Below are 27,924 nucleotides of genomic sequence, written 5' to 3'. Positions count from 1 at the left end.
GAAGAGAGGTATTTTGGTGCAGAGGAGACTGAGGGATTAGGAGCAATGCAGGCCTCAGAGCCCTGGGGCAGATGACAAATATTGGTAACCACAAACCACCCAGAGTGGGTTTAGCAATAGTGAATACAGCGAAGCCCAGGGAGATTATCTTGGCCACCTCCCAAAGATTTAATCTGATATGAATAGCACTGTGCCAGCTCTTGCTGTCCTTACTCTGCTCTTGTTCCACAAGTCAAACAGGACATTTGCAACTGCCTTAGTGGGTCAGGCCCACTGTTCTATCTCAGATGAGACTGAAAAGACTTGGGATGGAGAAGTCAGGAAGAGCTTTCGAGAGGAAACCTAGCCAAAGCCATCCAGTCCATCTCTTGCAAGGTAAAAACTGCCCCTGACATTGTTTTGAGAAGTATCCTCCTGGTGCTGCCAACTGCTCCCTCCCAGATGCTGAGCAGCAACTTCAGCATCAAAAGATTTAATTTAGTTTTCCCTTTCTTGTGAGGGGAGGAAGAAATCCTGCTGTCTCCCTGCCTGAGATGTTTCTGCCTTATTTTTTCCCAGTTGCCTGCTCTTTTTCCCGCACCTGTGCTCCTTTAAGGGTCAGCCCTTTGCTGCTGTGCTCTCACTATCACCCACATTTCTTGTCTCTCCCATCTCTCTTAGCTGGACACTCTTAACAAAGGGTGTAGCTTCATGTTATAGCTAATCCATTTCACAGCAGTCTTCCCTCCCCTGGGACACGGCCAGGCATTTCCATCCCATTCCTTGCAGCAAATCTGGCCATTAAGACAAGCACAGAGCAGACTAGAGATGGTCTGCTGGAAAATGACCCATCAAAAACAATAATTACTAGTTTTCCACTGGCTCCACGAGCCAAACCAATTTGAGCTGGTGTGGTGGCAGTGCCAGATCTGATGATGCAAAGGAAAGGGCAAGAATGAAAGAGCCTGGAGCGGGATGGGGACAGCTATCAGTTTAACCGTAACACAAGACCGCACCTGGGAACAGTAGGGGCATTGTATCCGGACGTCCCCTCCATCCCCACACTAGACTCTCTCCTTGCCTCAGGGAGACTCTCACCAATTGCATCCTTTCTTCACCGCCTTTCAGACAGCTTTTAATCCACCTGCCAGCATAACTTAGAGAGCTACGTCTCAGAACTCCAGGTCAAGGGTTTTAATGAAAGCCAAATGCGTTACAGCACACTCACTCCTCACAGGCAGAGCTTGGGACACAGCCCTGTCTTCTTGTGTTGCTCTTGCTCATGAAGAAAGGGGAGCAGTGAGGGAAAAGAGGAGGTCAGATAGTAGCTCTTGCCACATTAAGCTTAAATTTCAGTGGCAAAGCGCCCAGGGGGTTGTCAGAGAAAGCAGCTGAGGTGCAGGATTACGTGTAGGAGACACGTCTGAAGCAGACAGGTAGATCCATGAGTCACCAGCCTGGAGACGATAATTGAAGTGTCTTGTGGTTTCAAATATTGTGAGATGTGGTCCAAGAATTTGTCACTCTCACTCTCCTCCATTTGTGACAGCCTATAGCAGATGTCCCCACCAATTCGGCCTTTATTTTCCAGCCTGCAGCATGGTCTCCATCTCCATGTCGTACCTCCCTGGTACTGCCTATATTTTTACTGCAATCCTCGCTCCTCCTTTGCCACCTCCTGAGCAGGTGAAACCTTCCCTTCACTCACCTACTACATCAGACAAGTCTCTCTTTAGGAATTCGAGATTGTAAGCCTTCAGGAAACAATTTCAGGGCATGAGCCTGCTTCCCTGGCTCCTGACATGCATTCTCTTGTCCAGAATAACGAATTCCATCTTCCATAGCCACACGACCACAAATAACACGAAGCTTAACTCCTATCTTCCACTGGTTTTTGTGACTACTCCTCACTGTGACTGCAGCCCAGAAAGGACTGTCAGACAATACAGCATTAAAGTAGTTTTCCTCTTTACAGGTATTTTTATCAACTGCTCTCATTAAGAAGTGCAAAGAGATGAGTAATTTGTTTTCCGAGTGGGTCAGTGCACCCTAACTTCATTAATCACTTCTTCTGATATGCAATGGGAGCCTTGAGACTGGCAGTACAGTCTGCCTGGCTCTGCTTCCAGCTTGCTGCCAGGCTTCAGCTACGGTGCAGAGCTCCTGCAAGAGGGGGTAGACTCCAGCCCAAAGAGAGCGATCAAGCAGTAAATGAGATTAACACTATGTTATTTGATGAAGAAATGAAACAAGCATGGATATTTTCTCCATGACCTAAAAGAACAGTAACCTAAGCCATCTCATTTTCTTTCTTTTTTTTTTTTTCTTTACTTCTTTCTTTTTTTTCTGAGATAATATGAGGTATGTCGACATGGCTGCCTGTAGAGAGATTTTGACAACTCCCCTCTGAGTGCTAAAATGCTGTCAGCCGAAAAACTGAGCTGTTTGGGCAAATTGATCCAACTCTGACAGACTTCCCCTCTGTTTTCATGTTTTCCCTCTCAATCAAAAGCCTCCTAATGGATCCATGTTTTCAGTTCGATCTCAGAGAAGGGGGAGAAGAGGGGAGATCACCAACCTTGCAATGTTCACCATTAACCTAGCTAGACGGAGAAACCTGTGAGAGGAAGAGGAAGGTCTCAAAAGTCTCTCGCATCTCCCCGTTGCGTACAGACAGAGGATCTGAATACAAGAGTTTCCTCAACTCGCATATAACAACTGCATACAAACTTTCTGACAGCCAGCGAGGGCAGTCAGTAAGTTTTGTGTCCAGACAGTAACAGCACAGGAAGCAGAGCTTTTAAGCCTGAGTTCACCTCCAATGCCAATAACCGGCAAGCTACTGAATCAGCCATCGAAAGAAAGCCTTACAAGGATTTTTTTCACTAACCATTAGGAATCATCTCCCCCTTCCCCAGCCCAAAGAAAACGAAATCTAAGCATTTTTAAACTTTGTCCCTAGCTGTGAATATACCTGTTAACCTTTCTGCATCAGTGACAATTTCGAATACATTTTTTTGATGGTCAAATCCTGGGAGCACTCTTACTGCTTTATAGCAAAGATTAAGCATGCTCCTGTCACAGTCAGTAAAACAGTATTTCTATTGCCTCAATTGGGAACTCCAGAAATCCCTATTTCTATAAGGTGAAGCAGTGCCAAGCAGCCCAAAAGTGCCTTGCAAAGACAATTTGTGTTGGTTTTGCAGTCTTTTCACCTTTGCATGTAACGCAGCTTTACAATCGAATGACTACTGTCTTGCTTGCTGTGTCTTTCTCCACAGTTTTGCTAGTTAGAGTATCAAAATATGGTGATATTTGTTTATTTTTCCTCTTCATCTACCTACTGTAAACTCAGCAAGAGGAACACATACTCAGTGTGGCCAATTATTTTCTTTTTTTTTTAAAGACCCATGCAGGAGAAATGCTGATTTACAGATCAAAAGAGATCTGAAGTATGCGGCTTACCAATTTTAATTTTGGTAAAGTCAACCACAGACTTTATAAACTTCATTGTGTCCCTTTTCATAGCTTCATGAAGCCAGGAACAACACAGGAGTTTTCACCATCTGTTACCTTCATGCTGCTGTCCTACACTTATTTCTTTCTACATGGCCAGGGGCTGAGGAGTTCGCAATGGGTCAGAAACTACACAAGCCCACTGACTCCCAAGTAACTGTGTGCTGAACACAGGTCCATACATTAAGCATCATTTTACACACCAGATGTTTCATACAAGGTCAAATACCATTTTTTAGTATCAAATATTCTGTACTTGGAGCCTAAATTCTTTAAGGCCCTTCAAGCGTTTCCCTGGATTATTCTTATCTTCGTTCCCATGATGTTACTGTAGGCTTTTGGATGACAGTTTTGATTATAAGTCTGCACATTGCCTAGAACAATAAGATCTTGAATAAGATTCTCCTGCCTGAGCCTCCTTCGCACTCGATGAGTCATACTGGATGTCTGTCCTCTGCCAGGGCAGCAGACAGGTCTGCAAGGGCACTGCCAACGCTGGGGCAATGGTCCTGAGGCACCACCCAATTTCCTGATCCCATTGACCTACCTGCATACATGCAGGCGGAAGAGGCATGTACACTACATCGTTTCTGATGCTTTTGTCTGGCCTGAAGGAGGATTACAGGAGACATACAGCATGACTGAAAATGAGAGCATGGGGTCTCAAAAGTACAACCAAAAGGTGGCATGTTTCAGCCCAGTCGAAAACTCTTTCAGCTCCTTCTGCCTCAGGCTCTTGCTCTTTGCAGTGAAATATGCTGCTGTAAAATGCAGAGACCACGTTAGTGGTGAATATTTTCCTTTGCAACAGACAATATTCAAATTGTCCTTAGTCCTATATTTCATCTTCTCTAAAACACCTCAGCCCAACACCTCAATGCAAGAGAATTCCTTTTAGAGTTACAACCCCTTAGTTGCTTTAATGAACGTACAGATTTACATATTCATATATGTCAGCCCCGACCATCATCTCAAGCTAAGCTTCCTCTTACAGGCTAACCCTTAATCTCGCATTTGTGTTTCTTAAATGATCTTTTGCTTGAACAACTAACAAGCTCAAGCTTCAGTTCTCTGGCCAGTCTGGCCTCTGTCAATGACATGAAGGTCCTCCTTTCACCATCTCACAACCAAAGCAAGGAAGAAGAAATGCCAGTATTTCTACCTAGGTTCCTGAACAGCATACAATTCAAAACTTATAAAGAATTAGCTTCACACTTAGCAATGGTAATGACTATCTCATTGTTGAGGAGCCCAGGATGGATACGTTTGTATTCCCTAGATAAGGGAAAGGTCAGAACATTCTGTTTAACCCTTCTCATTTAGGGTTATATCTAATATCTAATTTAGCAGCTTTGGTGCCACTCAAAGGGAGGTATGATTTTGGGGTTGGCTCCTTGGGACTGAATATGCAGCCCCAATAATATAGGCCATTCCAGCTCTGATTGACACAATAGTTTCAAATGAAGTAACACTGGTTGAATGGCTCAGTGACCACTACAGCAAGAACTGCATGTACAGAACAATTTGACAGAAGGCAGTATTTCACTTTCAGCAACCTCTATTACAAATGAGCCCACTCACTGCAGAGGGATTCTTAGAGTAGCACAATCTGCTTAAAGAAAAGAAAAAAAAAAAAGAAGATTAAAAAAAAATAAATCCAACGTGAAAGTAGTTGTGACCCCACCATGCGGGTGACATCTTCAAAGCAGCATCAACTTTTCTAAAACCAGCCATCAGTTCTTAAGCAAACCAGCTGAACCCTGGGCAAGCCTCAGCCACAAGTCCACCTCCCTTCTACAGTCCCTGCAGATGAGGGGGAACACCACCAAGGAAGGTGGCTGCTCTGCTCTCTGTGCCAGTCTACCATTTCAAAGTGAGTTTAAGCTCCTTTGCACAGATGACTTCTTTGTGGGGGAGTTCAAGCTTTCATTGTCCTTCCCTCCAGAGATGACCTAATTAGAGATGGGGTTTCCTTCTCGAGTTAATGGATTTGAGGAATCATGCTGTTGTTATTTCCAGGCAAATCAAACAGAAGAAAAAAGGGATAGTAAATAGCAAAGGGAGGGGAGGGGAGTCTCTAAAACCAGAGATAAACCCTGACATGTCTACGAAAAGGACAAGACTTGCTCACCTTCACAGCAGTTTGGAGACCCTGGCATCTGATCGTATCGCTATGTTCGGGGAGCAAGTCCTCTGAAAGCTTTTCCTTTGCAAGAAGCCAGCCAAAAATCTCCAATTAGCTTCATACAGATGAGAGGCCAGATTGCAGACTGCCTCTTATTTGACACAAAGGCGGCCTTCTGCTCAGGATAAGCATTTGGAAGACTTCCATTAAGGAGTGAGACGAAAAGAAGAGAGCAACTGCAAGAAAAAATAGAGGGCAACAAAATATCTGTGCTATGGATTGAGGGCAAATACTTTCTGCTTTACAAGGTGGATAAGCAGGGAAGTAGGTTTTCGCCAGGTACCTCTGTCAATCTAATTACAAAGGTTACAAATGACTGGAACAACCCGTGTAAAACCCTCAGTTTGTCAGGTGCTTGAAATAACATTGCTCAAAAGCTGGTGCTGGGAAGACATTTCACTGCCAACCTCAAACATGCACAAATCAGGAGAGACATCCCCAAATTCTCAGATTATATTCTAGGACTTTGAAGCAAAAAAGCAAACAGAATGCACAAGAAAGAATAAATATTGTGGATTTAGGTTTTTCTTTGCTGTGCCTCAGAGTCCTCAGGAGCTGTGTTTTAAAGCTTCTCGCTCCACCTAGAAATGTAAGAAGACTTTTGTACTTTTAAACAGAACTGAAAATCCTGCAATCAGAGAGGCTGAGGCTCTAGAAAAAAACATCACTGAGTTCAAACACACAGTCACTAGCGCTGACAGCCCTGTGAAGTTTAACTTCAGCGAGCAAAACATAGAGCCTGTCTTCATGAAAATTTGTATTTTGGAGGGGGGGCATTTAGAAAATGAAGAAAGCAGAATATAGCCCCAGAGACATGATCCTCTAGGCATCTAGTAACAAAAGCAAGCTGCTGGACTTTGCACCGGAGCAGATGAGCACTGGTGTGCTCTGTCCTACCAGCTCCACTGGGGATAACCTCCCGCCAGGAGGTTAATGATAAATTGGAAATGGGGACATTGTTAAACATCCACAGTGCCTGGGCAGCTCAAGTCTGCTCAGATTCATGGCACCATGAATTAGAGCCATACGTTTTAGCTATTCATGGGGTACATGAGACACATGCACAAAAACGCTGTGACAGCTTGAGTTGTTCAGCGGGAGGAATCATATTTGAAACAGCACGTCAGGTTTTGATTAAAACGGCAATTAAGCAAGCAAGGAGTAACATGCCCTGGGGTTGCAGAGATGATAAGCCAGTTTCAAGACAAATGTCCAAGTCTTTAGGTGGTGCAAGCAGCTGCAACTGGGTTACTCTGATGCTGGGATAATGGGGCAGATACCATAGACTTGGATGGTAGAGAAGCCAGATGGGATCCCTGGCCAAAAATGCAGGCACTGACAGCGCTTGCAAGAAAGAAAAACAGTCTCAGCCTCTGGAAGTGACCCTTCTCAGCTGTAAAAAGCAGGTTTCCTTTTAAGGAAGATACCAAATGCTGCCCAAGCAAGTGGACCACCATAGAAAAAGGCACTGAGTGCTTGAGAGAATTAGTCTGCCTTCTGCAGGGCTGCACCCTTCCACGCAAGCTGTGGATTCAGCCCTCTCCAGCCTGGGACAGCACTGGCGATACAAATTATAATGAACTGCATTCAGTGGGGAAGAAACCATTGCACAGAGGGGCGAAAATTGACACTTTACAGTGATTTCTAATGCACCACAGGGATTTGCAGCACAGTGATGGGTCACCAGCAACAATCTTCATCCACGTCGGTCTTCTCTCTTAGTTGTCAGTAGGCTTCTTTACTAGCAGGCAGCTGGTCAAAGAGGGAGAGATGGGAAGATGAGCAGATACCTGGCATCATCCTCTGCCCACTAGAAGCTGGTAAGGGTCTTCAACCCTGTTTAGAAAGTTTGGCCCCTTCAGTTGCTTTTCTGAACTAAAGAGTATAGTTCAGTGAGCTGATGCATCTTAAATTTTCAGTGGGTGCAGAACAAAGGAGAACTTAGCAATTATATCATAATCTCCTCAAGTTGATGATCATCTACCCAAATTTCATTGATCTCATCCATAATGACCTCCTATTGAGAAGTAGGTTTCCAAGTTGAAAAACTTACAGGCATTTGAGGTCAGCAGTCCTGCTGCTCAAATTTTAGCTATAAAAATGGCCACAGACAAATTAATGCACTGGAGACATCAGAACTGATCAGTATGTATAACCAACAGACAGGCTACTGTCAGATAGCGATTATGTAGACACACTTTGATGTCAGCAAACCCTTTTTGATCTGGTCCACATCTCTTAGTTGCAGACCAAAGGTCCAAAATTCAATTAAAAATACTATTAATACCACACTAACATGGACAAAAAAGAGCAGGTGATAAGCTTACTGTGGGGTGCAATGAAGTGAGAGAATACCATGACTGACTGAGGATGCAAACGATGACACAGCTAGAAAACAATGAGCACCCAAGCGTTCAGGAGAGACTGCACTTGGATAAGGAGGGCCCCGTGACATCAAATAGAAAAGCAGGTCTGTGCTCCTAGGAAAGCAGGAAATTTAGAAAGAAATTCAGCCCCGCTCAGGAAGATGTGGACCTGGATTCATCCCTGCCTCTCATTCAGAGAGATACCCTGGAAAGGCACCAAGGCTAAATTTTAAACCAAAGTCATCTGTGCTTAGCTCTACAACAAATGCTGGCCTCATAAAAAAGGCCATATTCACAGTTAGCTCTGCTGGCCACCTCTCTGTCATGCTTCTAATTCCTGGCATTTGACATCTTCAAACACATCACACACGTCTCAGCTCCCCTTGATTGTTTGCTGTTAGTGTGATGCACCCAACCACCACAAAAACTGGCACATGATGCACCCCCTGCTAAATGCCAGTCCCTTTATGGAAGTCTGAAGCTGAATTTCAGCCCTTACATCTAGCAATGCAGATTAAACACGTAGCTTCATCTTAGCATGTAATTGAACATTGGACAATCTCAGTTAACTTTGGATATGGATATTGAATGTGAAACACAAAGGTTTTCTCCCTGTGCATAGTTAGGGTGTTAATTTTTATAGAAACAAACATATCACCACTGGGCATAGTTACAATCCCTATCCTAACATGAGATTTTATGAAGATAAAAGATTCCATCCCAGAACTGCAAATAAATAAATCACCCAGTAATTTGCTTGGTGTGCTTGCTCCTTTCTCCCCAAAGCAAAATGCAGGAAGCGCGACTGATCTTCCTACCCAGTGATCAGCAAACTTAAGACTCTCCCTCATCAGTTCAGCAAGAACCGTCAAGATTTTTCCAACATTTACCACTTGCAGAGGAAAGATATGAGCTATGGAAAAAAAGAGCAGAGTATCAAACAGCTGCAAAATAGCTACCGGGCCAGCTGGAAAGGACAGGTAATATTCCTTGTTAGACCTCCTCTAGATAGCTAAACCATGGTTTCTCTGCTTAGTCTAAAAATGCAATGAGTCCAGGGTAAAAGGCTCAAATCAAAAAGGGCTATATGTTGCTCTGGCAGGGCTGAATGGCCATAATCTGAGTCCAGACCAGTGCTGGTCAGAAAAACCTGCCCTCCGAAAGAAATTGTGATGTGCGAGGATCTATTTTTACTATGACCTGGAACAAAAAGCTGACATTTATAAACGATTGTGTCAACAATGTTGACTCAAGGGTCACCAAATCTTTCTTTTCCACAGAGCTATTTTTTCCCCCTTGAGTAATACTGAAATGTTCTACATTAAACATAACAACAAAACAATAATATAACAGCAATTTAACATTACTGATGACAACAGCAGCATCCAAAAGGCTTGTTTTGATACTTTTCTGCCAAAAAAGGACAAGTTTCCACACAATATTTTGATTTCATATCAGTGGAACATTTTCCAACCATAAGATCATACTATTGACAGTTATTTAGTATGCTGTAGTGTAAACGTAGAGTCTTCTACATCTAAGCCCCAGGGTGGTATAAAAAAACCTTCAGATGTAATAGAGGAGAAGGCTGAAAGCAGCGGTGTCCCAACTGTCCCCATTTGCCACCTGGATAACTCCTCTCCTGCCTGCAAAAATCTGTCTCTGAATTTCCAATCATGCTGATGATCTCTCCTCTTCCAAGTAGTGACTCTACTTGGGAACATCAGAGGCTGGAAACCACGGCCTAACGAATCAAGACGGTGCCAGCGTTAGGACTGAGTCTTTGCTACACTGCAAACCATAGGAAAATTGCCTAATTGAGGAAACCTGTCCAGTCTTGCTCACAGTCTTGCTGCCCAACTTTGGTTTGGTTTAGGCCTTTTCACCTTCCTGTTAGGCTTAGTATTGGCCATCTGATACTGTCCAATGGAGCCAAGGACCTTCACTGATCTGCCAAATCCCAACTAGCCTTGTCTACAGGATCCTATAGGAGACAAAATAGGTAAAGGGATAGAAATGTATCGATTACCTATATTCTATTTGGACTGATGTGTAGAATCAAATTAATTAGATCTACATAATACCTTGATGTCCAAGTCATGGAAACCTAACAAATACTTTTGTCTGTAAGAACAAGTGCATTGGTTAGGACAGCTTCATTCAAGGAGAAAAAATCCCAACCCTCGTCTGTCTGTAAAGTTACCAAGTACATCCCTTTCTTCCACAAGAATAAATGTATATTTAGTTAAATCACCTTGGCAACTGAGCCAGCTTCCAAATCCTACTTTTTCAAATATAACTAATAAATGTGCAAATATTTCTCTATATATACACATACGCACATCCACACACATATATATATATATCTCTAAAATGTGCATGATTTACTGTCGATAGTACTTCCTCCAGCAGTAGCTTCAGACGACTTTATGCTCAATGTTTGATTTCAGCTGCTAAAAGATGAAGTCTGAATACCAAATAGGCCTAAATAAATATCTCGGAGATGCAGGTATGGCTTTTATCAAGTCAGCACTCATCTCGTGGGCCCTCCAGATGCCTGTGCATGAGAATCTCCTTAGAGAAGTGAGACGGGGTCTTTCTGCAGAAGAGTCACTTCCCTGGGACATGGCCATTGACTTCCAGTAGGGTTTTTAATCTGCTGAAATTCAGAAATGGGTCTGTCTAACTTTGACCTTGAAGCACTGCCCATACAAAAAGCACCAGTGCTTTTCAATAGATAACGAAACCAGGTATAGAAAAATCCAGATAGACAAAATGATTTTTTTTTCCCTGAATGCTCTGAAATTGCCTGAAAGATCTCCTGTTCTAGTGACTGGGTCGTTTTCCGGCATTCAGTTAATAAACACATTTGCCTAATGAATATCTCTTGGTAATCTTGCCTGTAATTCAGGAAACCCAAGCGCAGCTGAGATAAATATATGCACATACTAAAAGCTCAAATTGAAGAAAAAAAAAATCAATTCAAAGTTAAATTACCCATCTTAAATTTCAGTATAAAGGCTACTAGAAATACCGAGTTCTTGAACTTCAATTAATCTTCAGCTATTAAGCCAGAAGGGAAAAAGATTCTTCAGAGTATCAGATGGGAAGCTGCAAAGTGCTCAGATCAGCTTGTGGACAGACGTCACTATTGCTTAAACTCCCATTCACAGCTCTGTTGGGCTGGTTAACTCATGCTTGTCTTAGACTCCATCAGTTTTCTTTTTTCCAGGCATCTCTCTGTGACTGCCTGCATGTGCATGGCATATATTTTACAGCTTCATGTCTCAGGGATTAATTGGCAGAAGTGGTTGTCATAGTTACATAATTTTTTTAATTTGCACCTTGTGAAGATATTTGGGCAAAAGGGAAAAATAATTAAAATTTAATTACTTTTTTTCCCTTTTAAAATGAGAAACAGTTGCCTTCCCTGGAGACTCAGTTGGGAATGGAACATCACTCGATTTTATTGTTAAACATGTAATAATAAAAACAAAGTAAAAATCAATGATCAATCTCTTACAGTAGAAGAGTGACAAGTCCAGGATAGGTAAAACAGATCTCTAGAATCAACAACAACTGAAGTTTATAAAAATACTGAGAGGACAAGACAACATCAACATCCTGTATGGAAACAGATTTCTAACCAAACAAATTAACTAAATAACTCAAAGAGTCATACCAGCTATGGGAGTGCCACTTTTAGTGATAGGCCTGAGTCTCTGCCATGCATGTTAAGGGATTTTATAAAACCTGACAACTTCTTTTTTCTAATTTCAGGGGGAAAAAAATGGTTTGCTTTCTGTGGTTTCCAAGTGTAAAGAAAGGCTGCCTAAGCCCTCCTCTCCTCATGGTGTCATCTCTCCTTATATATGGCCATCAGCAAAAAATTACCTGGAAAGGGGCAGATGAGATAAACTGAGGATCTAACAGAGATATGGGATTATTAATGACAGCTCCATGATACACAGAGCCTCTTCTCCTGGCTCTTTGCTAAGGCCACCTGAAAACTACTGTTATTTAAAGATCTCACCTGCAGCCAGCCATAAGCCTCGCAGTTTCCTCAGTTCCTCGTTCGGTATCAACAGCCTCGGGTATTTTTTTACATGACCCACGATGTCTAACAGGCAACTTCTGTGGCAAGATGCACCCACAGAGGTGTGGGGGCACTTTTGGCCAGCCCTGGGCTGCATGGTAGCAGATAACCGCCCAGAACACCAGTGCCTCCACTCCTTCAATAGATCCTCACCTCCATGATGAAGAAGGTGTAACAGGCTCCTCCAAGCTTTACCCACAAGGAAAAAGGTCACGTCACAAAGTGATTTTGAAGGAATCAGGTCAGCAGCATGATACTAAACAGATCTCCACAGTCCATGCCCAGAAGCACGGCAGCAAGTTGTAGCAAAACCTCAGGTATGCATGAGCCCGTGCCTGCTGCTTCTGTACCCACAAGGCTTCCAGGGAAGATGAATTAAAGAAATGCACTGATGCATACTGTATTTTTAATGATAATTGCTTTTGCAGATTAAAATCAGCTTTCAGAGTAGGAAGAGGACAGTAACAAAACCTTTACCTGGAGAAGACCAGCTCTGGATCTACTCACTAAATCAGACACATTCATCACTGATATTTGTCAACTAACTGTAGAAAGAAAATTTTCACAAAATTTCCCCAACCTAGAAGTCATCATAAGGGGGAAATTTAATTAAATATGTGAAGGCCATGGTTCAGCAAGGCAATGCTTACCACCTTCAACATACAAATTGGGTTGCATGGACATCAGCAGCACAGAACTCGCATTAGCACTAACCTATATCAGATAGCCCCAAAGACATTTTGGAGTAATTTTGACTAATATGAATGTTTTTTCTTTGGTTACAGCTATGCATACACTGTCAACTATGCTGAGGTAATGACTTCCAAACATGCACAAGATCACTGTGGTCACAAATTACACTGTAAAGCAAAGAGAGAACTTCCCTAGCCTTCCTTGAAACATGCCCGTTTTAAGGTTTCTTGCCTCCAATGGTAAAGCTGGAAAAGTGAGTAAGAGCGGGTAACATGTCTACTCTCACAGTGCTTAATCTAATGAAGCCACAGTCCTGATAAAGCCTCTCTCACGTGGTCAATAATTAAAACAAAATGCCTGAAGGTGAAGTATCACAATGCATGGTGTTAGAAGGAAAAAATACGTTTTGACAGCATAGTATTTAAATTTCAATCTAGATGTTCTTCAGCGCAGCCAACTTATATTTGCATATTCAGAAAAAGACCTCTTTCCACCAGAATTTTCCAGTACATTTTGATATGAAAAAAATGGTGTAAGAAAACTCTTAATATAATTGATTATTACTTACGAAAGTGCTTCTTATCTCTTTTACAGTTCACTTCCTTGCATCATCATCTGTTCTCACCCAGTGTAAACAAAGGCTCCTTCAAAAAGAGGGTGGGAAACAACAGGCAAAAACACCCCTAACCAACAATCAGAAAACCCATCTGGAATTAAATCTTTCAAGACCTTATGGAAAAACTGCTGGAATGAGGTTTTGCCTTTTCCAATGGACAGATGTTCTCATCAATGAGAAAATTAGAACTTGATGACAAACTCTGAGGCTTAAATGTCACTCCCTATCACTCTGGTTCAAATAAAAATGGAAACAGCATTAAGAGAGCAGTATGCAAGCTTTGCAGACTGGTAATTTCTTCTAATTAAAAAGCAGAGTTTACAGACACGTTTAGTGATGATCATCATAAAGGAAACATCTGAAGGTAGAAAGCTTCCTTAATTTTAGTGCCCAGAAAGCCTTTTTTTCATTGCTAGTGAATTATTTGCTTTCTTGGTCTATTCAGGAATTTCCCACCCTGCGTAACAAGTTTCTAATATCTTTTAAAAAAAATAATAAAATCTCAGACCTACCAGTAACTCCCAGAGAAGGCAATCTCCTGAGCACTCTATGAGTGAGGTGGGAAGAGTGCAATTCAAGAAGCACATGACTTTTTATGTATAATGCAAAAAGACACAAAGAGGAATCAGTGACCAGGAAGTACAATCAAAACTTTCATAATGTATATATTATTTTACCTCTTTAACACTGGGAGAGAATACCCACCCAAGAAAAGCACTCCAAGAAGTGACGTGCTGACTGTCAGGGTGCCTTTCTGGAAGGTACACTTCAGTTAAAGTCAAGTCATTAGGCTCAGTACAAGAGGAAGCAGATGAAATCCAATCGAATGCATTACAGAGGTCAGACTAAATGAGCTAATGGTCCCTTCTGGTCTTAAAAAATCTATTAATCTAATTTAATTCTCTGTTCTACTCTTCATACCAGAGTCAATTTAAACTCATTTATATGAAAAGAATGCATTACAGCAGCTTTAAACAACACACCATATTCTGACTATGCAGTTTTAGGCTACCAAAAAGCTTCATTCACTTCCCACCAATCACAGGAGGAGGCTTTGTTCATCCATAAAGAGAACCTATATCTATGAGCAAGGTACCAGACATAGGCACCTCTCCCAACCCAATGTTGGATGAATCTGCACCTTAATCTATATGAATTGACCAGAAACTTGCCAGAGCACTTTCCACCTTGGCTTGGTTTTTGGGTGTTGGTGTTCCTCACTCATCCTGATATTTGCCGTGGTGAAGAGCACGACACTTTTATCAATAAAATCTGTTCCAGTCACTCCAAAGATATTTGTTGCGAATAACTTGTAACACACTCAATATTGCACCAGGAAAATACTTGGCAGTCCCTGTCCAGTGAGAAAAGCAAGCACTTACATGGAGAAGGCCAAAAATACTAATTGCTGCTAGTCCCTCTGGTATATACATATGCTCCTATCAAGCAAATATATTTTATTCTCTCTCCTTCAAAAAAAAAAAAAAAGAAAGAAATTCCCCTTTTTTTTTTCTCCTCCTTGTAGCCTTCCCTCAGTATTCCCCTCCTCCTGGAGCCTCAGTGTTCACATTAATATTACCAGTCATTTGCTTAATTCAGGAGTGCAAAAGCACAAAAAATCACATGAATTCAGGCTGATTGACCTTAGCGAACCACAGCATCCCTCACGCATGCCTTGGGTAGAGGGAATAATTTAACACAGTCAGAGGGGGAACTGAGTTTGAGGCCAACACACAGGAGCTCTCAAAAGCTCTTCTTCACATGGTTATGTTGGAAAGACTCTACGAATTGGCTAAAGACTTCTCTGCTGGCGTATCTATACTTGATGCTGCCTTTACTTTTTGTCTCTGCCTGCTGCACGCAGACAGCCCTTTCCTCATCTCTGTCCTAAACACTGACTGATGAAAAAGAATTGCAGAGTTGCCTAATGCCTCATCTCTCCAGCGGCTGTGTTAATTTATTCCAGCTATTTGAGGGAAGCATGAATGGCACCCCAGTAAGCCAGCGCAGACTGGAATAAAGGCAGCCAATTTTCCCATCTTCTGTCGTGGCCAGTGCATCACTTCTACGGTTTTCAGCTCTGATGTTTCTTTGCTTCTTTTCCTCTCCTTCCTTTTGAGACTCAAGCAGCTGGTACTTTGTGAGAACACAGAATCCAGGAGCTATGTAACATGAAAAACGCAGTTTGCTTATTCGGTGCCAGTGTTTTTAAACCAAATCCTATATTTCAGTGAAATTTGCCTTTAGTCTCGTGTCTCAGCACATTTTAATCAAGCAAAAATCCTATTTACAGTGAAGAAATCCCATTAGAGCAAACAATAACTACATTGTTTTAATGGACACATCTCTTTCACCTAAGCCTTCACCATCTGCTTTGCCCTCCAATCATGAGCACACTCTTAAAAAAAAAAGTCTTTTCAACACAAAAATGTAGGGCAGATGCTACAACTTGAATTCATATAGATATTCACTATTTGTTCCAGATTACAATTTATATTTATATATCCTCCTGGATGCTTTAGAAACAAATCAGGAGGTCAAAAAGTCTCTCACCAACAAAATGTAATTCCTTCCAGGACAAACAGAAATTCACTGCAGACTCATTCCTAAAGCTCCATGTCCAAACTCCCACTAAGTTCAGAGGATATGTCTGAATAATGGCTGAGCTGAAAATCTCCAGGAACTTTGGGATTTTGACCCAGAAACTTTTTCATTATATCAACCTTTACTCATGCACACGTGGCAGATTCACACAAAAGAAATAGACATTGTTTTATTCTTTTTTTTTTTTTTTCCACAATCCAACTCTATTGGTTTAGCATTGTTACAAGCACCAAAATGCACTTCGAGAAGATGTGCTTCAAAGTGTGTATTATCTCTTTTGGGAGGGATCTACCTGTCTTCCCCTGTCTGGCTTCTGAGAGCATCACCAAGTAGCATTTCACAGCCCTTCAGGCCTGGTTGCATTTCTCTCAGACCATGGAGATCTTTGAACTAGCTACCAAGATTCTTTTTGTACCTTCAACTTAAAATCCCCTCCTATCAGCAACTCATCAAATCCAACCCTATCATGAGAGTTCAGCTGGATTTCCAAGGATAAGTTTGACCTTTCCACTCTTCACACATACCTTGGGTACTTTTTATCAGCACTGTTACACCTTATGTGTCTGGAAAGTTGACTTGCTGCCACGTCTGAAGGATGGGGAGATGCTAAAGGGCATCACCACAACTTGCTCAAGTCAAAGGAAGGCTCTGTAAAGCCTCCCTGTAAGGTTCAGTAATTTTGTAGCTCACTCCTAAAGACCTTTTTACTCCTCTTTAACCTGACTATCAACGCTAGCAGCATGCAGGGTGCCCAATGCATCCTTTGCTTGTTTTGACAATAAAGCAGAATACAGCAGGGCATCCACATCTGCTTTCTTTGCTTTATTGGTTATAAAAAAAAAAGGCAAACCTGGCATGGCAGTACTGCAGAGAGTTGGTGGCATTGAAGAAGTTAATTAGCAACACTGAACTAGGCTTCAGGAGACGAGTCTTAATAAGTGCTGCTAAAAATATTACAGAAGTCATTTCCAGAACAAACACAATCAGTGGCAGACAAGTGAGGAGAGAAACCCAGACTCATGAGTTGCCACGGTGTAGGTATTTTCGGCTGAGAGCAGGAATAAAGGCTGCTCATTTTAAAAACAGAGCAGCAAAAACCCAGTCTGGTACATGAGGAAAGCACCTGGGAGCCCACATCCCAAGCCAGATTAGTGGCTCTGCAGCCAGGCCAGAGCAAAGCTGCAGGCAGAACAAGGTGTTTTGCACCAGACAGGGCTAGTCTTGAGGAATCAGGTGCACAAATGCAATCTAAGATGAGAGCTTTGAGAAGAGAAGAGGTTATAAGCCTATTCTGGGGTCAGAGGAGAGGAGCTGGCAGAGGCAACAGCTCAAAAAATAGAACATCTCGTAGTCAGTTGCCGCGCTAAATCCCCAACTCTGTGCAGACCCCCACTGCTGCACAGAAGCCAGCAAAATCTGCTGGGCAAGGGCTAAAAAACGCATTCCATTCGGCACCAAAAACCACATGTAAAAATCCAATGTGCAAAAGCTCTCTAGCATGTGACGCAGCCCCTTCCTCCTGCAAAAGGCAGCCTCAGACATTTGCCGTGTGTCACCTTTCTCTCTCTGCCTCTGGCAAACAGCTCAGACCCAAAGGGGTGGCCCACTCATAGCTGGGCTCCGTACAAAGTATTTGCATCAGACTGATAAGCTGTGCTGGATGTCAGCATGACAACCCAGTGGTCTTGAACTTAATGAAATGACAATTAATCAGAACTCCAGGCTGATTCCTCAAGTCAAAGAGCTTGCTGCAGAAGAGGAAAAGCCGCTATCCCTCATAAGCAGTTAATGCTTTTTTCCCTAAGCAATCACCCCGCAATCTTCAGCAGTACATCCCATGCCTGCTGCCAGGAACAGCCGCCTCAGCTTTTTAGACATGTTCTTGGCAAGGTGCTTTCTCCTCCTGGCGTTTGACAGGATTATGAAGTGCCGAAGCCTCCGGCCTCCTTTTGTTTTGAATCTTGAAAGTGAAGTTTAGCTTAACCATTTTGTCTCTTGCTGCTCTTCCCCTACGTCAACCATCCTGGCTACCCATCAGTCCAGTCCCCAAGCACTCCCACTTGCAAACCGATGGGAAGAAGACCCCAGCCCATGGATACTGGCTGTGACTTCATGGCACACAGGTCTTACACCAGATTCCCATTTGGTTTGCAGTGGTAACAACCAATCTCCAAAGACGACACAGCAGCATCCCGCTTTAGCTCTCGGATGGGTTAGGTCTGCTCTAGCATATTCTCAGGCCTGCTCAAATAGGTGCCTCATAGTAGGAGCAGTGACTCAAGGAAAAGGAGGGCTCCTCCACCTCCATTTTGTAAGGCTACCTCCTGTTCCATGGTCCTACTGAGAGAAGTATATTTTTATTTAGGAGGAGAGAGCAACCACATATTTATTCGTACGGGAGAGGCACTGAAGATGCTCCTGCTGTGCTAACCAAACAGGATTAATATTTATGAAATGCTCCACAAAAGAAGTGTTTAGAAGCTGAGGAATCTTGCACTTTTAAAGGACTTTTTGTGAGGAGCTAGAGGAAAGACCTCAAACTCCAGCTTTCCTGACACAAAAAGAAGAAATTCCTATTCAGAAAAGTACCCAGTGCTATTGTACTTGTAAATCATTTTTTAACCAAACACTGCTTTAAAGAGAGGGAAAACTTAAAATGAAATAAAAACGAAGAGACGGATCAGGCCTCAAAATGGGGAACAACTCCAATTCCGGCTCCCATCATACCCCAAGCAGGTGAAATATCCTCCTGTCCTTTTGAGCTTAAGCTACTGTCTGGCTAGGAAATGTAGGCTGAGGTGCCAGTTTTGTCATAAAAGATGAAGAGTCTTTGTGCTGCTTTCTTCACCTTCAAACATGTCTTTCTATCTTAAATAGCAAAAAAGAACTGAAGTATTTATAGAATAAATAGGGCACACATATATGTGCAAATACTAGAGGATAAAAGCCAAGGCCCCAGTCATGACACGTGTTTAGCCGAGGCTGCCGAAAGCAAGTGGTGATCTCTCTGAAAACCTCCAGCAACACTGTGCAACCAGCAGCTGTCACTGTAAGCAACGGAGAGGAACAGGAGCGAGAGCGCTAGGGATGCTCTGAGATGGGAGGAAAGCAATTGGAAAATAAAAACACAGGAGAAGCGCAATTAAACACTCAGCAGCTCCCTAAAAATGGCCCTTGTCGTCCAGGAGAAGCTGCTCATCAAAAAGGCTCAGCTGGCCTTTTAAAATGCAGCCCGAACACAACTTCAGACATACTAAGCGTGACTTATCACAACGGGATCTTGAAGTGATGGCGACTCATATCCTGTGCACAAGTGGGACTGAAGATCCGGCAGCCCTTTCGACGGATTTCCCAGGCAAGGATGCAGGGCGCTAAGGCGAGCAGCACAGGAAGCCACTTCCAGCTACCTATTAGCACGTGACAGCTTTGAAGCTTTCAAGATCCTCTGCCCACTATCCACATTACTCAGCTGTCAAAGGCAAGGCTTCAGATTTATGATGTGAAAATTACATTTTAACGAGGTGTCATATGTGTTTAAAGTTCTTATTCATCACCGTACTGCCACAGCTTTTACCCAAGACACAAATGCACTTAATTAGCATATTATAAGGACAGAGGGTTCACCTTATCTGCATTGTAAAACTGCCTTTGGAAAAAGAAAAAAAAACACAACAAAACCCAAACCCAGCCACCTTTACTGAATAAAACGGTCGCAATCACATGTCAAGAGAGCATCCCACAACGTTTAACAGAATGTGGAGGATAGAAGTTTGATATCCACCCTCTGAGGCTTTTAAAATATCCTAGATATGGGTGGAAGCTTCATAGCACATTTGATTACTGGACTGGCAGTCCACAGTGTTAATATGCAGTCTATAGAAGCGACTCAAGCATAATGAAGCCGTATTAGAAGTCCTGTATCGTATCACTGTCTTCCTTATGTATTGGTCATATTTATTTATTACCTTAACACATCTATTAAACACCCCATACTGTAATGCTTGGGTCTCTCGGACATAATTTAAAACATCTCCTCAAAAATAGGAGGTCTGTATTTCCCATGTCACTGGGAAGAGCTGTCAGGACATCCAAGTCCCAGACATGCTCAGAGGGATCCTTATCCTGGTTCAAGTCCTTCCCTGGACATCTTCACTGCAGAGCGATGGGACAGGCTTCAGTCCCTACCCCTGGTCTAAAACACTCAACCAGCACCTCCTGAACCCTTGCGCGAGAGCTGCCTGCACTGGCGTGGGGCACTTTGGGCATTTAAAAAAGACGAAACTTTCTCCTTCTGGTGTCCCTGCTGCCCGAGAACCCCTGTGTGGTGCCCAGCCAGGAGCCAGGACCAGCCATGGAGGTGCAAAGCCTGGAGACATGTTTGGATGCAGCACGGTGCTGGGAATCGGGTTAGGAGCACTTTACCTTTTTGGAGAGGAGGATGTGTTGATATTTTCTTGAATTTGTTTACGTAGACTGTATCACAAGTGGGTGATGATTAAAACAGGTAACTCTGGTGAATATCAAGGCTGATTAGGTTGCGAAAAATTTTTCATTCTGTTGATAAAGCCTTTCATTTCCCTTCCTGCACGTGTCTAGCAGAGCACATAAAATATTACCTGAACATTATTCTAGGTTTGACTTCTTGAAGAATGCAACGGAAAACACTGCTAGAATTGTAGAGCTATTCTCACTACGCCTTCAAATTTGCAAACTCAAAAGCAGATATAAAGAAATAATTCTAAAGCTCAGGAGCATTTATGAAAGAAGCATTCTCAAAACCCCTAATTTTAAGGCTAAACAGCTGAAAGAAAAATATGCTTCAAAGGCTTTTTGTATCTTCAAGTTCACTTCTTGAAGGTAGACATTAACGACAGGTTTCCTGGGAGTTGCAGGCACTGAGGACTGTTTGCTTTCAAAACTGCTTTAGGGATAAATGAAAACAGTCTCAGACAAAAGGAAAAAACAAAAACCCACCAAAATTAAGCAAGGCAAATCCTTAAAATCCAGCTTTTCCTATTTCTGGGAAAAATGAACCACTGGTTTTAATTCAATCAAGAGCCTTGAATTGCTTCTAGATCAATTGAATCCAGCTTTGTGCCTCACTTTTAAGACGTCAGAATATTTTGTCTTCCTTGTACCTTCAGGTGCCACAGAAGCTGAGCACAGAAACTCCAGGTTTTGATGCTCCTTTACTCTGAGGAGTAAAAACCCATTTTTTTTATACAGCAGGTGAGAGACAGTGAAGATCTCAAATATGTGTTAAATCTATACGCACAAAAGACCCTTAATTAAAACTCACAGAAACTGTTTAATCACTGTGAAGGGCGAGAGGATGTGGATCTCTGCCTTTCCTGTAAGTTAAGTGACTCCTGCCTCCCACCATTTCCCCTGGTTAGTTTGGGAGAAGACTGAAAATGTTTGATTCTAAGTGAGCTGGAGCCTCTAGCACCTGTTTTTTTTATTTTAGATATCCCTGAAATGTATTATAAGAGAGATTTTAAGTATGTTTCAAACACGTTACTGGATATTTATGTAGCTAAATATATCACTTTTCTTATTATGATCAAGTTTCGGTTTTAAGAGCTCTTCTCCTAAATCTTCACTCTTAATTGTTTTTTAACAACCAATTTGCTTGACCCATCAATTTTATAATCATACTTTTATTTTTTAATTAGGCAGATATTGTTTACATATTTTGCTACTCAGACTGTAACCCTATGGAAAATGGCTCTATTGAACATTTCATCGGCTCCCATTCTGCTCTTTGGTGGAGGAGCTGAGTTTAAGTTGGCCATATATTTAGTATTATATATAAAGCAATGCAGCATGAAATGTTGTGCTAACCAGAAAATGTGTTGCAGTGAACCTGGAAGAGAAAGAGTCACACAGACCTGGTCTCCTGGCTCCTCTCTGGGAAGAAAAAGCCTGATGTCAAGCGTGTGCTTGCTCACCTATTCAATTCAAAATCAGTGCTTCTGTTTGACTGACTCGTAAAATAACATTCCCACTAATCAGGCTGTGCAGGTAATGAAGCAGTAAACTCCCTTTCCAAAGGTATTTTTCTTCGCTTTGAAATGCCTTGGCCCATTCGATCTGTCTCATCGAAGATTTCACTCTCTGTCAGAGTAACCCTCCCAAAAGTCCTCCAAATCCATAAAATAGTGAAGTAATGGGATCCTTATGCCTTTCTGCCAAAAAGGAAATCCTGGCAATTTTGTGAGAAGTGGAATGCATGTAAAATGCAGCTTTGTGCCCACACTACTACAAAGCTATAAAAAATTGCACAAAAGGAACGTCAGCGAAGGCTCACCACAGTCCCTGACACCAGAGCAACCCTCTCGCGACCACGACCCAAAGCCAAAAACTGCTTCAGCTTTCCATGTGAGGCACTGGGGGATTTTAAATTCTCACCCCAAAGTGAAATTAAAGGTGTTTCAAACCAGAGAGACAAAAGGACAAACCAAATCCTTGTACCTAACAGACTTTCAGTCCCTTGCAGCGTTTCTATCTGCTCTCCCATCTCAGCAGCTTAGACTGAGAAAAAAGGGAGAACTACTTCATTTTTTAAAGAAAATACAAAATTTGGGTTTTTTTCATTAATTATGTTATTAATGATGCTATTACTGACAATGGTCACCACACGAAAAAGCTGCAGCTGAGAGTCCACTGCAATACCTGGAAATAATTCACCGAAGAGGAGAGAAACTCTGTGAAATAGAAGGGATGCAATTGATTTTCACTCTTCAGGGATAACCAATAGCTCATGAATTGCTCTGCTTCACTCCACTACTTGGAGTGTACATGCTCATCATTAAGTTGGGAGAATGAAAAATATTACTTCATTTTTAGCTCATCTGAGATCTTGCAGAGGTCAACATCACTGAAAGCATCTCTGCTCCTCTCTTTTTCTTTTTTGTTCACCTGCCTCTTCAAGCTTTCCTTCTCTTCCTTACATTTTTGCACAAAAATTATAATCTCGCCACCATTTTACTACTTTTATTCCACCCCTCCCCAGATTTTCATATCCACCATGTCTTTCAGCATCATCTCTTTTGCAGTCTAAAGCCTGAACCCACTCATTCACTTCTGAGTTTCTTATTAACAGAAAAGAATGGTTTTGGAATAGCCATGTTACGAATCAAATAGTTTACTGTCCAAATTGCATTAATTCTGCCTTTCTTCTTACTTTTTCAGCCTTTCTGAAGTACACAGTCCATGACAGGATGATAAATATGACTACATCGTATACAGCAGTAACCGTTTGAAAACAATTACACAGACACTGCTTTGAAATTCTTGCACCATCGTATGAGTTGGACCACAATCTCAGCTAAGTTATGTCACTAATTAAGTGTCAAAGGTGAACGTAATATTTGCAAAACGATGAAGAAGTTGGTAAAGTTAAGAAAATTTAACTGAAATAATTAGTAATTAAGTAATTACTGGCATAATTTCTATCAGGAAAAAAAGATGGAAAAGCCATGAATTTTCTGAAGGCCAGATGTTCTTCTCTTAGACATACTAAGCCATACTTAAGACATGAAATGATTCTTAAAAATAAAAATTAAAAAATGAGAGAACTTTAAAGAAAACAAACCAACAATTTGTAGGATTTTGTTGTCGATTTCCCTCCTGACTCTAGATACACACTTGTGGGTGCAGGCTCTTGCATGTAATTAGAGGCACCTTCCCTGAACAGCCCAAACTCCCCCAGATTTATTGAACAAAGTCATTTAAACTGCCTGGCTGTTTTCCCCCGGCTGTTTGCAGCGACGGTATTTTTCACGGTTTGTTTTGCCAAAATTCCTGCAGAAGGGAGGATGATCTGATACACGGAGGAAAATTCAATTAAGGAGAAAAGAGCGCCACCCCTGTGATGTGAACAGGACTGGACGTTTGGAGACTGTTTCAGTTTAGTTACGGGTAGCACACTCCTTTCTCCATTTCATTTCAAACTAAGATTAATAAAAAGATATCCTGCACCTATTAATGTCTTAATATCTATCATAGGTCTTGTGGTGGGGCTTCATTCACAGAAACACAGGCAGATCAGTAAGACTTCAATTTTAGACTCTATTTGCAAGAAAATTAAAACCTTTACCTGCTCTGCTGTCCAGCGGGCCAAAATCCAAGGAATATTTCACGACGTGATAGTTGTTCCACACGTAAAGGAGGTTGTCCCGGGGATTATAATCCACAGCAGCAATGTACTGGTAGGAGTTTGGAAAGGGCACATCCACCATGCTATCCTTGCTTTGGTCAGTGTTATATATGTAGTCTATTTTATTTCCTGTGGCTTCATTGTCGTCATCTTCGTACACAGACTTCACCACGTATAAAATCCCACAGATCATGAAGGCGTTAGACGCTGACCTCTTGTCATAGGCCGTATCCCACGTCCCTTCAATCCTTAATGTGTAAGGGTTTAACTGGCTAATGACTATTTTGCCATTATTTTGTTCTGTTGCATAGATTACCCACAGCCCGTTCTCATCCACAGCCAGGTCTATGTCAGATTTGCCTCCCCAGCGGTAGGGAGAGGTGTCATGGTAATTTGCATTAGCTATGATAGCCTCCCCACTTTTTATCCTTGTCCGCAAGTCAAACTTGACTATGTTCCTGGTTCGCTCCTTGTTGAAGAACAAAGCCCCGTCGTACACCACGAACCCTGTGCCATCTACCCGGTGTGGGAGCTTGTAGGTCGTGGTTGGCCTCCCGGCAATGAAGTCGTCCTTGGAGGAGTACTCCGTCAGCGTGTCGGTCCGGTACGGAGTCCAGGGCATGTAGTAGATCTTGTCAGACGCCTGCAGAGGGTCCTTGCACCAGGCACCAGACTGATGGTCGGATTCGAATAAGTGTTCGCTCTGGTATACTCCTTTCAGCAGTCCAGGGCAAAGAAAAACTGTCGGAGGGGAAAAAAGTTTAAGACAGAAAAAAACAACACCAAAGTTAATGACAGTCTGGTGGTGGTTGGCCCAAACACCTCAACAGCTTCTAGTTCTGCAGAAGTGGACACTTGAGATCAGAGGAAACCCAAGAGCAATGCCTTAGAGCTGGAGACTAGCCTTCCTGCCGGCCATGTCTCTAGAACAAGATTGGCTCCACCAAACAGAATTTTCTTTCCCCCTACTGTTTTTTCTATCAACTGTGGCTCATTTTCTTATTGCTTTTCAAATTTATTTTTACAGGTGTACTTACTTGGACCACTCGCCTTTGTAAACTCTGAAATGAATATGTGTCCCCAAAGGATTTCTGGGTTTGTATTTCCAGATTATAGTCTGCAGTGAATTTGTACCTACTAGGTGAAGGGGTAAACTCTCAGGGAATTGATCCACATATTTATTTGAACAGCCCACAGAAGAGTGGCCTAGAAACGGAAATAAGAGAAAGAAATTCCCATCCTTACAGCCCAAGCGACATTAAATATGTAAAGGGTACCAACAGCAAAGCAGAGGCGAATCCCTTTTTTAGAGCGTCTAAAGCAAAGGGAGTGAGGGGAACACCCGTCTACAGATCTGGAGTATAACTAGAAATGAGCCTTTCAAAGCTGCTACAGGACACACGAAACATGCAGTCCACACAATTAAAAACGAATGACGTATGGATGCTGAAAGGAAACGACAAGGAAGGAAGGAAGGAAGAAAGGAAAGAAGGAAGGAAAAGAATAAAGTTCACTGGAGAGGAACCCAGGGTCTAGATTTTAATCAGTTAAAAAAATGTCCTGTTAAATACAGTAGTAATTCAAACTTAAAAACATATACCTTCTATTGTTACATGAGAGGAGCACAGAGGAGCGGTTTGACTAACCGGGGTGCTTTGCTGCTCAGACTTCGGGGGGGGGGCTGAGAGGGGCCAGGGCCTGCCCAGCACCTGGGAAGGGGCTCGGCCGGTGCCTGGCCAACCTGGGCCACACAGGAACGCCGATGCCAAGAGGTCAGACGGGGAGACAAAAGCAGGGGCGGCGCGGAGCAAAACTGACTCGCTCGGCCCTCGTCAACCCTGGTAGCACCCTCCTGACCCGGATGCACCACACACGCTTCGGGGGGTGGGGAGAATATTTGCTGGTTCTTTGGAATGCTGATCTCCATGAGGATGAGTAGTATGATAACCGTGACGCTGGGATGGGCAGCAGGGAGGCGTGAAGAGGTATCCCACCTCACGCTTCTGATGGGATCCCGTACTCGCACTCCCTGCTTGGAGAGCAACCAATTATGTTTTGAAATGCAGAGATTGGTAATATCCTCTGGAGAGCGAGACAGGAGGAAAATCAGATTTAGTAGCTGGCGTAAAAGTACATTGCTCTACTGGAGTCTAAGTAACCACCCAGAGTTGCTGATAAAGGGGTGCCATTTCCAAGAGGCTTTTATGGCATAATTAGATATACTTACGCACATACGTATGTATGCACGCTTTCCGAATTCTTTGGGACAGAAGAGCAAGTTATCTAAACCTTTGAACAGAAATTTAATGGAAAAAAGTGGCACTGATAAAAACTTTTCAGCAAAAAAATCAGTTATCTGGTGAAGTTGAGCAGCAGAGATACTAAATAAACTTTAACAAAAAAGTAGTGAGAATTAATGACAAAGTATTTCAACTAAAACGTTAAACTGTTAAATAACTTAGCCTATACATAAGTAATATATATATATAATTTGAAAGGTATTTAATTACCTTTTTGTTCCACTTCTATTGTAGAGAGAGAGGTAAAGAGAGAAAGGAGAAAAGAGAATAGATTAATGGTACTGTATTGGCCAGGTACTTTTCTTTACCTCTTTCATATGAAAAGGAAGCTTTATTAATTTACCTTAGTATGTGAACATTTCATATTTTTATAAAGCCTTTCCTCTGACATACACTGGAAAATATGCAGGCAAGCTGAACAAAATACAGGTAAATTCTAACTTTACAAAAACCTTTAAGAAGGAAAAAAAACCCACAACATTTGGGACATACCAAGTCCCATGAACTATTTGAGATACCTTGTCAGCAGCAGCCTTGGACTAGTTTCACAGAGCAAAACGATATACCCATACACTGAAAAACGACTGATATAGATTTATGTATAGAATAAAAACTCCAGGGAGAAGCTTTATAGAATATACATCTTCATGTATTTCGCCAAAATCCTGTAAAACAGAGATCCCCATTTTAAGCAGGAGAACATTCCCTTATGACACAAATAAGCTGAGGAAAGTCAAATGAAGCACATCAGTGGATGTTCGCAGAATCTTGTCCTATGTCTCAGAGAAACAAGCTTTAGTAGGACTCAGAAGAAAAGCATTTAAAAGATTGTAATACTTATAAGATCCTAAAGGCTTACAGTGTTAACGAGTTAAAAATATGTAAGCACTATTTAAATAGCCCAGCCCCAGAGCTTGCTACACATTTTTATGTGAATTATTCACCACGCATAATAATGCTGCTGAAGAGGCTCAGTCCCTTCGGACGGTCAGAACAAATAAATGCAGTGCACTTACTAATTGCTAATCACTCAGTAACAGTTTCTTTAGTTAACAACCTCGTGCAAGAGGCTTTGGGGGCCCTCATCCAAAAGCCACCTGCAGTTGTGGTACAGACCCCTTCTTCTTCCAGCATGGTGGGGCTCCAAACATCTTCTGCACCCCCAGCCCCGGTGTTTGCTGGTTCTGCAGGGCCTCTTCCCTGAAGGTGTAGAAGACAGGCCCCATAAAGTACCACTGAGGGAGAAGGGAGAACTTGCCAGCAAAACAGTATGGTTTTGACAGCTGAGAGATCTCTGGTCAGAGAAGCGAGACAGGAATGCAAAGGTATGCACACATGCTTTGTTTTTGCTTGCCCAGAGTTCATTCTGGCCTCTTCCAGACCGAGACACTTGCCAAATGACTGTCCT

General features: G+C 42.3%; 1 protein-coding gene across 1 annotated transcript in view; it reads right to left on the bottom strand.

Moving 5' to 3' along the window:
- LPHN3 (latrophilin 3) overlaps positions 1–27,924 on the bottom strand; it is a gene marked incomplete at its 5' end in the record, with an annotated part of 163,802 nt that overhangs the window by 99,484 nt on the left and 36,394 nt on the right. Inside the window, 2 exons of the mRNA XM_009874567.1 lie at positions 24,157–24,957; positions 26,727–26,741. Coding sequence (XP_009872869.1) covers positions 24,157–24,957; positions 26,727–26,741 — 816 coding nt within the window. The remainder of the gene's footprint in view (positions 1–24,156; positions 24,958–26,726; positions 26,742–27,924) is intronic.

This window comes from Apaloderma vittatum, unplaced genomic scaffold (assembly GCF_000703405.1).
Source record: "Apaloderma vittatum isolate BGI_N311 unplaced genomic scaffold, ASM70340v1 scaffold23058, whole genome shotgun sequence".
Lineage (NCBI taxonomy): Eukaryota > Metazoa > Chordata > Aves > Trogoniformes > Trogonidae > Apaloderma > Apaloderma vittatum.
Note: the sequence above shows the minus strand (reverse complement) of the source record. Positions and strands in the feature narration are given on the sequence as shown.